The sequence below is a fragment of the Bacillus rossius genome, chromosome 1 (genome assembly GCF_032445375.1).
Source record: "Bacillus rossius redtenbacheri isolate Brsri chromosome 1, Brsri_v3, whole genome shotgun sequence".
NCBI lineage: Eukaryota > Metazoa > Arthropoda > Insecta > Phasmatodea > Bacillidae > Bacillus > Bacillus rossius.
This window is the reverse complement of record NC_086330.1, coordinates 277,513,195-277,528,145: the sequence shown is the minus strand read 5'-3', so window position 1 is coordinate 277,528,145 and position 14,951 is coordinate 277,513,195. Positions and strand designations below refer to the sequence as shown.

General features: G+C 38.3%; 1 protein-coding gene across 3 annotated transcripts in view; it reads right to left on the bottom strand.

Moving 5' to 3' along the window:
- LOC134527620 (ABC transporter G family member 20-like) overlaps window positions 1–14,951 on the bottom strand; it is a 197,435-nt gene that overhangs the window by 14,300 nt on the left and 168,184 nt on the right. For all 3 annotated transcript variants that reach the window (XM_063360464.1, XM_063360465.1, XM_063360466.1), the window contains exon 12: window positions 3,521–3,591. In XM_063360464.1, the coding sequence (XP_063216534.1) occupies window positions 3,521–3,591 (71 nt within the window). The remainder of the gene's footprint in view (window positions 1–3,520; window positions 3,592–14,951) is intronic.

Sequence of the window (14,951 nt, the reverse complement as noted above, 5' to 3'; positions counted from 1 at the left end):
TCTTTTCTTTTAAATAGAAGTAACACACAAAAATTATGCACTTATATGTTATGTTGTAAGAATTTAAAGCTACCCTTTGGCAAAAAAAAAACAGGTGAAATATTTGCATAGCGCTCTTTTAATTATTTCGAGGACTTTTAAAGTGTTAGTTGAATTACAAAAAAACATAACATCTTCAAATATTATCAAATAATATTTGTACTATATGTATCTAGTAACCCTACTTTTCGTCCTTGTTATTTAATATTCAAATTATATCTGCACTGAAAGTAAATCTAACACACGAAGTTAGTACTTTACTGAATTAAAAATATTAGTATTTTTTGTGAATTTATTCATATTTTCGTTAACTGAAAACCAGCAGAAGGCATTTTGAATTAAATTGCCACAACCTTCTCCAGAATATTTTAAATAAAAATGCATTCTGCTAAGGAAAATACTTCTTGGATGGAGATCAAAAGAAGATTATATTTTAAGAATATGTTTACATACTCGACAATAAATATATTGGTCAACAAGGTCTAAGAGCTAATATTGCATGTATTATGAATTTTAATTTCTCTATTATATAAAGTTCGTCAGATTACCTCCAGCATTGTTTTAATACTGTCATACCATCAAAGTTATCATTTGACTGAGATATCTCAAATTTGCTACTTGAATCTTAATATAAGATTTTTAAAAAATGCATTACAGTGTTGGATGAAAATTTGGAAACTTTTTGCTCATTTCTTGCATTAAAAAAGTAAATTTTAATCACGTAAAAGCTGTTTTCCTAAAATAAATCTTTTTTTCGACTGTTTAGAGCTGTAGGCACATGAATTGTAAATTATAGCTACATATTTACTAACAATTCTATAATTATTTTACGTTTATAACCTATTTAATCTCCCATATTTACTTCGCTATTTTAAAAATATGTTTATATGGATATCAAAGCCATTTACATTTCCACAGGGCGCGATTCGGATTGGTTAATTCCATCAAATATCGAATGTAATTTAGAACCAATCCTACACTAGGCTAGGTGATACTGCAGTGGCCTACCATTACATTTGCAGTATTAATATATGTAAAGGGACCACTTCACACCCAGTCTGGGACAAGAGGATATTTTGACAAAAAGGAAAGTTTCCGATGTGGTACTTGGTTGAAAACATGGGATCCTAGAATTACCAGCCAAAAGCACAAACTACTGAGCCGATAAGTCTGAAATACTTGTGAAAACAATTATTTTCAATCAGTTGCATATTTCAAGCGAAAAACCACAAAAAATATTTCAAGCAATTAAAAAAATACTTCAATTCCACTTACAATGAAACAATTATACCAGCAAAATACTCCCGTGTACATTATCTTGTATGTTGATGACAAAATATCGATTTGTTTCTTTCAACAAACATCTATTTTACACATTGCTAAGTATTATGTAAAGAGGAAGAGATATGAGCCAAAATACTCATATTGGTTTGAACATATTTTTGGTCAAAACCTTTTTCTGTAATTTATTTTTAAAATTCTTCTATTGTAAGGGCATAGTTTATAATTTAACATAATGTTGTAGCTATTAGTGACTCCTGCTTTAAATTAATAGTTTCCACTGAGAAGTCTTTGTGTTTAGTATTAATTTTTTGGGGAAAAATGACCACTACAGTATGGCTTCTCCTGCTGGAGAAGGTGCTTGTTTGTAGCTGAGGCGTGAAAGCAATTGCCAGTTCTAGTACCCGAGACAGATTCTAATAGAGTCAAATGAAGGGTTTATGATATAAATATGTAGCCTTTCTACACCTCTGGCAAACCTCTGCCTCCTCGTGGCACCAGTGGTGTTTACAAAAGTGAGCTCTGCTTGGGATACTATCCCAATTCATCAGGCAGTGTCAGTTGCTGGAAAAAGGGTATCTGGTGAGGAAGAAGGGCTATGACTGTGAGCACACGCAGATAGTCATTTAAAACTCACCAGAGATCGCAGCCTTTCGCGGCGATTGTCTGGAGTTGCTTAGCTTCTGGGTTGTAGCCACGTCGAAGGCGAAGATATCGCCGACGTTTCGGTCGACATTGCAGTTGCCATCATCAGGGAGGGAGGATGATAGCGACTGCAACGTCGATCGAAAGGTCTGTGATATCTTCGCCTTCAATGCGGCTCCAACCCAGAAGCCAAGCAACTCCTCACTAGAGATCGACTGCCGATCCTTCAGACCTTTAGGTCTCAAAAACTTCGGTTTCCAGTAATGAACCATTGATTATAGTATGGCAACAGTGACAAATTGGTACTTTCACTTTTTGCAAACATTTGGCTGTAATTCGAGCCTTAATGGTTGTAAACTACATAACGTTATGTGCTAGGAATCGGGGTGAACCCAAGTTTCACCGACGTAAGAATGAACCATTTTACACCACAAAATCCATGCTAGTTTAAAGCTATTAGTCTAGCCACCTACTAGTTCCATGAGAATTTGGGAGTATTAATGGACAATACTTGATGTAAATGGGGTCCCCACTGATGGTTTACCTGTCGGCCCAGGATAGAAACATGGTTTGACTCTCACTCGGCAATGGTGTCAACTGTCCTAGGAGCAACTCGAAGGAATATCTTCCCTGAGACGGGCGGACAATGTGAGCGGCAATGTAGCTACATTTACTAGCTGCATGGATCCCTCTCGGACCATGGAGCTCTGGGTGCACTGATGAGTCACAGTGAGGTGTGTTGGATCAGGGTAGGTGCCAGTGGGTTCTCAGGCGGGGTTTCGGCCTGTGTCAACTGACTGATTAGCTGAGTGGGCGTGAGTGACTTTGATGATGGGCCTTTCAACTTAGCTGGGTCACAAATCATGTTTATGATTGCGATAAGACGGTACATCCATTTACCTCGCGCAGGGCCCCCGCTGACAATGCTTTTCATTTTCATTTATTTTAATTTGTCTAGTACTATGTTAAAAATATGGACATCGATCGTTAAATGAAAATTAAATTTTTTTATCTTGTTACTTAGTTTACCTATTAACCTATTTCAATTAATGATTTCGTATTAGAAAAAACTTTCAAAGATTTTATTACAATGTATAATGATGTGATGATACCGGAAATGTGATCTTAATCATTTGTTAAACTAACTCAAGTATAATTTATCAGGAAAGAATATCAAAATATCTTAAGATAAATGAGCAAAACCATCGTCGAAATTTAAGTTTCATGTTGAGTTAAAAATGATTCAAAGAGTAAATTTTTACAATTATTCTAGAGGGGGCTTCTAATAGGTAAATAGCCCGGAGCCCACAAATTTTAAAGCTATTACACCATGTCGCCCATATAGAGAAAAGATAAAGAAATCACTATCTGACTATATGTCAATAGTAACTATGTTGAAATTTTTGTAAATCTATTTATATGTAAACTGTCTTAACACAGACAATTTTCAACATTAAATGATACAAAATTGTTTGCCTTAAAACTATTTACACCAATGTTGCATGTATTGATTTCTTAACAACAATAATTAATAATAATGTTTGCCCTTGCTTACAAAATAATGAACGGCCCTCCAAACTGGTCAATATTCCTTGGTATCATATGGCCGTACACGGATTCTTTTACCTGAAATCAGAATCAAGGAATTAATTTCACTTCTTTTTAACTAACATGTTGCATTGAATAAAGTGAATAATTAAATCTACAACATTGTTATTATTTAGTGGACAGAATCCCTGTGGGAGGTCATGATTAAAAGAGTCTGCCCAGTCAGTATCGCTGCATCTACTAAGCAGATTCATCCTGATTGGCCACACCTTCCTCTTATCACGACCACCAACACAAAATCGGCTTTAGGATATATTTCTCTGGAGGTTTTATCGTAGTAATAAAAGATGCATTTGCGAAACCTAACATAAAATAAGTCAACACTTTCTTTGGAATATTTACATATTGATGGTCTCAAAAACTTAATCATTAATGTTTTATACAACATTTTATGACTGAAAAATTTAATACTTGAATTTAATTATCTTAACTATTTAAGTACCAGCACTTTAATAAACCCTCCTAAAAATTAATGCTCGAAAGGGGCTATATTCCCACCCTGTCACACCGTTACCCCCTGGAGCGAAGCTTGCGCCAACAGGGACCAATCATCACTTGTTTGTGAAAGACTGAAAATAAATAAATAGTGTGATAGAAAAACAATCCTCCTGCGGTAAATTGCCCCATGAAAATGGCGGCAACGAGGCGTCCCAAAACGTTGGGCACATCATTCATTATTTTTACGAATGTAGCTTCAATCCTGAAACCAGATGCAGTTAAATGTTGCATAATAACTGTGGTTTAGCATCTCGCCGACATAGAAGTCATTACAGATTTGAAGGGTAGAGCAATGTGACTGAAGCTGCGTCAGAATGCATTGTGAGAGGAGGAAATGGGAGACCCCGAGAAAAACATACCAGCTTACTGCAAAAAAAAAAAAAACCACATATACCAAACACTTGCGAAACCCGGATCAACTTGTTTTGAGGCATGTGCTCTGACCGCACTATAACTGTGGCCGAAAATTGAATAAAACATAGGTCGATGGATATTTTTGGACTTCTTTTATTTTTAATGACTTTTTATATGATGCAAACATACTTCAATGGTACCTATTTGAGCGTAATGATCTCAATTTTATCACTGCAACTTTGTGAATATATATTTGGTTACGACCATTTATATTTTGGTCATTATTATTTTAATATAATGGTAGATTGGAAACTTACAATATGATTAAACATAAATAGTTTTCTAGGGTACATTCAAGCAAACTTGCTCAGTAATTGATTGAATGTATAACATGACTACATCTGAAGTTTAAAATTTGAACCACTTTTATATACACATATAAATGCTAAACCAGGATGTAATGGCATTTTGAAATACTACTTTTTTATTTTTAATGTACATCTATAATATAAAAATGAATCGCAAAATGTGTTGGTAAGCGCATAACTCAACAACGCCTGGACCAATTTGGCCAATTTGTTTTTTAAATGTTCGTTGAAGTTCAAAGATGGTTTTTACGGCGAGAAAAATTCGAATAATTGCCGGAAAACCCCTAAAACCAGCCCTTTTATTTTTTCCATACAAACGTTTTCTAACTAAAACGATCACTCATTGTTGTTTAAACAATGTAGGTAAGTATGTTCCTAACGTCAAAGAGTCAGTTTGCACTTTATTACCTCTGTACAAAGTTCAATCATATCTATCAAAACAGTGTGCGTTGGAGCAAAGATAAACAAAAAAAAAATAAACCGAAATCGAATAGTTCAATTTGGTCGGCTTCGCGATATAATTTCATTTGTTTTACTTTAAAATGCATCAGTTTTCAAGTCATTACATCAGTCAAACAAAACCAGCTTTACCAAAGGTATTTCATAAGTTTAAGAGTAGTATATGATAGGGGCTCCGGCGGCAGGCTTCAGGCTGTGGTGCCTGTGGTGCCGACCGCCATCTTGGATTGTGACGTCACGGCGACCATCTTGGAGGAGTGTAACGGGACATAGCGTAACGGGACAAGTTTGACCTTGACCTTTGACCCTCAAAATTCGCCAAAATTGGGCAAAAATTGCCCAAAATTCCACAAAATTCGTCAAAATTTACATTTCTGTGAAAAAAATTCCGCCAAAAATTCTCAAAAAATTCCACAATTTAAAAATCAGGATTTCGAAAATCCTCAAAAGTCGTTTTGTCCTAGAAAGAACCCAAATTCCTAAAAGCGGCTTAAAACTCCTAAGAGCTAGCCGCTCTAAGCCGCAGAGGTCATGACCTTGAAAATTAGGATGCCATGACAGCCATTTTGAATGATGACGTCACCGTTACAATTTCCGTTACGGCCGCCATCTTTAACTTTTTTATTTATTATCCGATTTTAATGAAATTTTTTTTAAAAATTATAAAAAAAAATTAAATAATAAAATTTTAATAATTTTTTTTTTAAAAATCATACATTAACGACACGGAGTTTGGAGTCCTCGGTTCGAACCCGACGAGGTCAAAAAAAAAATTAAAAATGGCGACCGATCCTTCCCCTGTGGCAGGGTGCTGGCAGACTGATTCCCACCACTTTTTTTCAAAGAATATATATCGTCACCTAGTATGACGTCATGTCCGCCATCTTGTCTTCGATGCTGGAAGCCATCATCATTGTATCGTCGGCTAGAGTGCGCTGACGCCATGTTAGTTTAACTCTTACCCGCTAGAGTGCAGTAATCATTTATTACTAAGGTGCCCGCCATCTTGAAATTTGGCCGCCATCTTGAAAATCCGTAATTATTTAGCTAGAGATTCGGGAAAAAGTTCAAAATTCATTAAATAAATTTGTAATCTATATACTGACTGATTAGATCGACTAAGCTCCTTGGTTCGATCCCTGGATGATACAAAACAACTTTAATTTTAAAAAATACCACAAAAGCGACAGGTTTGAGAAAATAAAAACACCGCAAGTTCTATTAAAAAATACTTTTATTACACAAATTCAGTACACTACTACAAGTACAAAAAAATTACACAGACAAATTACTAAAGCCTTGTGGATTTCTCGACGTCTGCATCTGCCACCCACGAATTGAAGCGAGGTGGAAAGCCCCACCACTTGACGTAGGACAGTCCATTTCTTCGTTTTATAATCTTCTCCACCAAGTACGTATCGGGATACAACGTAGGCTGAATCTCTTCGGCATAGAAGCCGCCATGGATAGGTTTGTGGTCCAAATCTTCGAGGTAGTAGGTCCTAGGCTCTGATTCACGAACATGTGTCACACGGAAAAGTTCGGGACTCCAGTTCGCAGTGAAACCTTTCTCGAAGATACCTTTCTGCTTGGAGATTCGCACAATGTCGCCGACGTTAGCTTTACGCTTTCGTGGATCTTTCTTCTTCGTGTTGGGAAAAACTGTTTGAAGCAGGCGATTATCCTTTACGTCCTTTGGCTTCATTTTCGTGGTAGAATGCACAGTGGAATTATACTCGCTTATTAGTTTCGGTAAGATGTCAAGCCACTTGTAATTTCCGTTAGCCGTGAACTGCCGCCACATCTTGGAACGCAAAGTTCTGTTAAACCTTTCGACAACGGAGGCTTTGACGTTACTAAATGTATAGTAGTGTTTGATGCCATACTTCTTCATCAAAGCCTTGAAGGTCGCATTGTAGAATTCTTTCCCGAGGTCCGTTTGCAGGTGCGACGGTACACGTCCATCACGCAAAATATTGTTCATGGCCTTGGCTACGTCAGTTGCAGTCTTTGATTTGACAGGTCTAGCCCAAGCGAACTTGCTATAAACATCGATGACTGTCAACATGTACTTGAAACCTTTATTCAATCGGGAATACGGTATCATCTCAACAAGGTCCGCCTGGAATAAATCATCAATTCCACGAACTATGACTTTGCGACGAAGGTATTTCCGTCTAGCAGGAGCATGAAGTTCGCGAGCGATTCCGGTTCGACTCATTGTATGTAGCCGGCTTCCTTCAGTTCTTCAAGTATGGAGACTATTTCGTTGATGTGCGAATAGTTTCCTACACTAAGCGATGCATGTAGAATTCTAAGGCGATCAACTAATTCATTAGGGTCGTCCCAATATACATAGTCAAATGTCTGACCACTTTCTAGCTTTTTTAAACCTTCGCCATGTATTGTTAGTTCACTGAAGAGATTAGCGAGAATGTCGATTTTTTCATGATCTTCGTCTTTATATACACCACTATCTGGATCGTTATCGCGAAAATGTGCATTGGTAAGCTCTAGCAGTTTTTTGTACTCTTGTAAGTCGTTGTAAGAATATCCTTTAGGCTCCCTGCGAAACAGCAATTCGTACAGACCCGGAGTCCCGCGCGTTTTGAACTCTGCTACGCGCACGATATTTCCTGGTAGAAAGTCTATTTCTTTAGCACCGAGGAACTATTTATTATGTTTTCTGTACACTCCGTAGGTCGTGGCATTATTCCGGCTCGTAAACGATATCAGGTATGGTCGGACCATTGCATTAACTTGATGTCCCTTTTTCGGTATTTTTTTCTTGTGCATGGACTCTGTACTTGTTAAGTCCTCTTCTTCTCGATCTGGTTCATACTTTCTCTTCTTTACAGTCGGCATTTCATCTTTAACTTCTGTCTTCACAATGAAGGCTGGTTCTTCCTTGTTTTCAAGTTCGTCGAGGCGACTAGTGATTGGTTTAAATATCTCCTCATTTTCCATCTCACGTGCAAGTCTGGTTCGTCTAGCAAGTAAATATTTTTCGCGAACAGACTGTATAGCTCGATGAAGGTCACTGGCCAGGTCCGACATTGTACTGGCTGAAAACTTATTGCAAGACCTCCTTTTATACTTTTCTATTCGTTCGCAGAAACTTCTTTCTTGTGTTTGGCCAAATCTGAATTTGCTGACGATTGAGATAGTGATGCTTTCAGACTACTTTGAAAAGTCCTCAGATCGTCCCGTCTTTGTGCATTCGAAACTTCGATCATGTCGCGAATGCGAGAATCCGAAGCTTCCACGCGCTGGTCTATGGCTACGAGGTACTCAAGTAATTCCTTTTTCACCCCGTCTATTTTTTGAGCCAGTAGCGAAATGTATTTGCGGATAACGTCGTCATGAGACTTGAGAGCAGTACGTAAGTCTCGACTGCTACGACCGAATTTCGAAATGCTATGACTCATGTTTGGTGATAAACTGATCGAAACCTCGTCTGTACCTGCCCTTATATAGAGGCCAGTCTTTGACTACAACTAGGAATCCGTGTTCTTCTTTCCAACACAAGTAGCACATGTCTTTGAATTCCTGGAATGTCATGTCGGTGTTTACGTGATCATCATAAGCGTGGCGTAAATTAAGTTCGTCCATGCGAAACAAAACTATGACATTTGCGTTGTCTCGTAGGAGATGTTTTGGAATACGACTGTACGTCTGACACAGGTAAACGCAGTCTACCTTGGCGTGTCTGCCCATGGAAAAGTACTCTTGTATTATGCCTTGTTTCTCGCACATTACATCGTCGAAAACAAACACGGAATTGGCTTTTGCTTCGCTTGGAGGTACAACATCGGTATTATCGCTAAACGGAAAATACTCCAGACCATCCACAGATCGTAGAACAGTTGCTAGGCGCTGGTACTTTGGCTGTTGCAACGACTTGGAATACAAGTAAACGTTCTCGAACCGAAGACCATTTGGTTCCTCCAGTAAACTCAGTAAAACACACGTTTTACCGCAGTTGGACGGACCCGCCATTATGCAACGTACGGCAGAAGGCAACAGTAAGCCATGTCGTGATTCACGCGCACTAAATACATCGTCTTGCGTAATGCGCACGGGCAAACACACGTCTTGCTTGACGACCTGCATTGTACTAAAGTAATTGTATAAAATCAAACACATTTATACTTTCTGGTCAGTTGTGCGTAATGACTCGAAGAGGTAAGAACAAAAAACACATCGGCGCGGGACTCGTAAACTCGCTGATAAACAATCTGCCATTCGAGCTACACATTCCCGGCTACAGATTCTGCGGCCCCGGCACGAAACTAGCGAAAAGGTTAGCTCGCGGTGACGTGGGCATTAATTCTCTCGACGAAAAGTGCAAGCAGCACGATATCGCATATTCATTAAGCAAGGATCTGGAATCCAGGCACCGGGCCGACGAGATATTGGCACAGGAAGCCGAAGATATAAGCAAATCGTCGAACGCGGGACTAGGAGAGAAAATCGCAGCGTGGGGCGTATCTAAGATCATGAAGGCAAAGACGAAATTAAGACTGGGTGCTCGTCGAACCAGCTACATCAAGTCAAAAACTAACTCACGCAAGAACAAGAAACGCAAGATCGGTGCAGGCGTGCAGAAAGCCAAGCAAAAATTACAGACTCTCGACAAGAAGATTATAGGAGGGTTTCTTCCTTTGCTTTTGCCTGCATTGGGTGCTCTCGGTGGCCTCATCGGTGCAACGAGCGGTATAGTGCGGGCAGTCAACACTTCGAAGAATGAGCGCAAGCAGTTAAAAGAAGCACAGCGACACAATGCCAGCATGGAAGCCATTGCCATCGGTAAAAAAAACGGCGCAGGACTGTACTTGCATCCTCACAAGACAGGACGAGGCATGAGAAAGAAACGTGTAAAGAGAAAATCCTAAGTTCCCTACCGAAACGACCGCTCACCAACGTAGATTTAATAAAGTACGCACGCAAACTGAAAATACCAAATTTCCGCGGCGTGTTTATGCGAGACACTTTGCCCAGCAAGCCAAAGACACGTGAGTGCGCCATAATTAATATAGACACGTCGGCGGGTCGCGGCACGCACTGGGTGGCGTACATAAAGTCTGGAAAAAAAGCTACTTACTACGACAGTTTTGGAAATTTACGCCCTCCGCCCGAACTGCGACAGTACCTGGGCTGGTCCACTACGTTGTTTTACAATTACGAAACGGAACAGAAGCCTAATCAAACAAACTGCGGACACTTGTGTCTTCGCTTTTTAACAAACAAATTTTATTTGTCAGCTAATTTTTGTTTGTTAAAAAGCGAAGACACAAGTGTCCGCAGTTTGTTTGATTAGGCTTCTGTTCCGTTTCGTAATTGTAAAACAACGTAGTGGACCAGCCCAGGTACTGTCGCAGTTCGGGCGGAGGGCGTAAATTTCCAAAACTGTCGTAGTAAGTAGCTTTTTTTCCAGACTTTATGTACGCCACCCAGTGCGTGCCGCGACCCGCCGACGTGTCTAAATTAATTATGGCGCACTCACGTGTCTTTGGCTTGCTGGGCAAAGTGTCTCGCATAAACACGCCGCGGAAATTTGGTATTTTCAGTTTGCGTGCGTACTTTATTAAATCTACGATGGTGAGCGGTCGTTTCGGTAGGGAACTTAGGATTTTCTCTTTACACGTTTCTTTCTCATGCCTCGTCCTGTCTTGTGAGGATGCAAGTACAGTCCTGCGCCGTTTTTTTTACCGATGGCAATGGCTTCCATGCTGGCATTGTGTCGCTGTGCTTCTTTTAACTGCTTGCGCTCATTCTTCGAAGTGTTGACTGCCCGCACTATACCGCTCGTTGCACCGATAAGGCCTCCGAGAGCACCCAATGCAGGCAAAAAAAAAGGAAGCACAAGTTGCGAGATCTAAGTCTTAGTTAGAAATCAGAATACAAGAAATAAAAACATGAAATTTTTATAATTTAAATTATTTATTTTATTTCTTTACATTATACAAATGCAAGTAAAACATGCCATTATTGTATGTAGCCAGCTTTCCTCAGTTCCTTGAGTATGAAGGATATTTCTTTGATGCACGAATAGTTTCCTGCACAAAGCGAACCATGTAGAAGTCTTAGCCGGTCAACCAATATGTTTGGATCTTTCCATGATGTGTAATCATTCTCTTCTACCACCATCTTCCTTGCACGTTTATAATAAATATTATGATCTCTGGAGTCTTCCGTTTTACCACCAACCTCAGGGTAACTTTCATGTTGGAGATGGTGATCATCACAAGCTTGATCAGATTTATTTAATATATCACGTCGTTTCCATCGTTTCGGTCTCAGGACACCGCCACATTCTTCGATCTTGGCAGCTTTAGGTGCTTCATCATAGTCTCTGTCTTTGTCAACAGCCTCAGAGTCACTGTAACAATCACCGTAGAAGGAATCGTCTTCACCCAATTTACCGTAATAATTCGATGTTGATGATGTTGTAGTGTCTTCATCGTCTTCATGCTTCCTTTTTAGGAGTCCATCATTTTTACAAAGTAGGAAAGATCTACTTGAATTCGGCTGGAATATATTCTCACTTTTCACGTTAAGGATTCTTCCATTGTCTTCATTCTTCCGTAAATCATCATCCTCCTTCAATTTAAGTTCTTTGTCGAGATCGGAAGAGCCAAGAAAATTATTGTCGTAATACAGATCACTCTTCCTTAGGCTAGTAGATTCATCGTTGTCCTCTAGCTTGTACGCAGGCTTGGCGCTACAAGTTCTGCCATGTCTTTTTAGGCTCTCTCTCCGCGTAAACGACTTGCTACATCGAACACAACTTATCATATTGCGCAGTGGATTTTTAACACAGTCATTCTTCTCGTGTTGTCTTTTATTCTTTCTCAAGATAAACTCTTTACTGCAAAACTTACACCTATGTTCTTTCGATACAGCGTCAGATCCCAAATCGGAATTCATATTAGTTACTGAGACTAATGCCAGATACCAATTGAGTGTTTTAAATTAGATCCAATACTTAAATAGAAATTTTTTCATATTTCATCAGCGAGAATTAATATATCTCATGCAAAAGTACTTTATGCATGTAGTTCGGCTTTTCAATAACAGATGTCGCCACATGTTGCTTGCAGGTAAATAATATTTAGTTCTTTTATGCGGGATGCGGGATGCTCACTAACGATCGCAAAAGAAGGATGGCTTCGCTAGACTCCAAGGAAAAGGAAGTTCGTCTTGCATGTTGGTGCTCCACAGATGTCTCATGGCGTAATATTAATTTGACTGAGTAATGATATTTATTAATTCCACCTGATAAAAATATTGCAAGTTTTGATTTAGTAGCAGAAATTATCGAATTAAATGTAACTTCAAATAAAATAACATGTCTCATTAGACAAAAAAAAAATCCATGCAGAGAACGGTTTCTCAGAATAGTCAGAAACACTTGAAGAAACCACAGGAATGATTGCAAGAACACGGGAAAAACCATAAAAATATTGACAAGAATAATCAGGAGCACACGGAGAAAACCATCATAATATTGGCAAGAATGATCAGGAGCACATGGAGAAAACCATCATAATATTGACCAGATTAATCAGAAGTACTCGGAGAAAACCACCACATGTTTTCTTTGATTTCATAAAATTACAGGAAAAAAAATTTAAAAATAAAAATAAATTAATTAAAAAAATAATAAAAAAAATGCATAAATTTCTGGCTTGTACAAGAACTATCTTTGCTCAACAATGATAAGTTTACAAGCTAGCAGGAACTGTTTATGCATTTTTTTTAATTATTTTTTTAATTAATTTATTTTTATTTTTAAATTTTTTTTCCTGTAATTTTATGAAATCAAAGAAAACATGTGGTGGTTTTCTCCGAGTACTTCTGATTAATCTGGTCAATATTATGATGGTTTTCTCCATGTGCTCCTGATCATTCTTGCCAATATTATGATGGTTTTCTCCGTGTGCTCCTGATTATTCTTGTCAATATTTTTATGGTTTTTCCCGTGTTCTTGCAATCATTCCTGTGGTTTCTTCAAGTGTTTCTGACTATTCAGAGAAACCGTTCTCTGCATGGATTTTTTTTTGTCTAATGAGACATGTTATTTTATTTGAAGTTACATTTAATTCGGTAATTTCTGCTACTAAATCAAAACTTGCAATATTTTTATCAGGTGGAATTAATAAATATCATTACTCAGTCAAATTAATATTACGCCATGAGACATCTGTGGAGCACCAACATGCAAGACGAACTTCCTTTTCCTTGGAGTCTAGCGAAGCCATCCTTCTTTTGCGATCGTTAGTGAGCATCCCGCATCCCGCATAAAAGAACTAAATATTATTTACCTGCAAGCAACATGTGGCGACATCTGTTATTGAAAAGCCGAACTACATGCATAAAGTACTTTTGCATGAGGTATATTAATTCTCGCTGATGAAATATGAAAAAATTTCTATTTAAGTATTGGATCTAATTTAAAACACTCAATTGGTATCTGGCATTAGTCTCAGTAACTAATATGAATTCCGATTTGGGATCTGACGCTGTATCGAAAGAACATAGGTGTAAGTTTTGCAGTAAAGAGTTTATCTTGAGAAAGAATAAAAGACAACACGAGAAGAATGACTGTGTTAAAAATCCACTGCGCAATATGATAAGTTGTGTTCGATGTAGCAAGTCGTTTACGCGGAGAGAGAGCCTAAAAAGACATGGCAGAACTTGTAGCGCCAAGCCTGCGTACAAGCTAGAGGACAACGATGAATCTACTAGCCTAAGGAAGAGTGATCTGTATTACGACAATAATTTTCTTGGCTCTTCCGATCTCGACAAAGAACTTAAATTGAAGGAGGTTGATGATTTACGGAAGAATGAAGACAATGGAAGAATCCTTAACGTGAAAAGTGAGAATATATTCCAGCCGAATTCAAGTAGATCTTTCCTACTTTGTAAAAATGATGGACTCCTAAAAAGGAAGCATGAAGACGATGAAGACACTACAACATCATCAACATCGAATTATTACGGTAAATTGGGTGAAGACGATTCCTTCTACGGTGATTGTTACAGTGACTCTGAGGCTGTTGACAAAGACATAGACTATGATGAAGCACCTAAAGCTGCCAAGATCGAAGAATGTGGCGGTGTCCTGAGACCGAAACGATGGAAACGACGTGATATATTAAATAAATCTGATCAAGCTTGTGATGATCACCGTCTCAAAAATGAAAGTTACCCTGAGGTTGGTGGTAAAACGGAAGACTCCAGAGATCATAATATTTATTATAAACGTGCAAGGAAGATGGTGGTAGAAGAGAATGATTACACATCATGGAAAGATCCAAACATATTGGTTGACCGGCTAAGACTTCTACATGGTTCGCTTTGTGCAGGAAACTATTCGTGCATCAAAGAAATATCCTTCATACTCAAGGAACTGAGGAAAACTGGCTACATACAATAATGGCTTGTTTTACTTGCATTTGTATAATGTAAAGAAATAAAATAAATAATTTAAATTATAAAAATTTAATGTTTTTATTTCTTGTATTCTGATTTCTAACTAAGACTTAGATCTCGCAACTTGTGCTACCTTTTTTTTGCCTTTTTTTTTTGTTGATGGAGCTTCCAAGTGTGCTTCCTTATTCGATGGAGCTTCCAAGTGTGATTCCTTATTCGATGGTGCTTCCAAAATGTGCTTCATTATTCAATTGTGCTTCT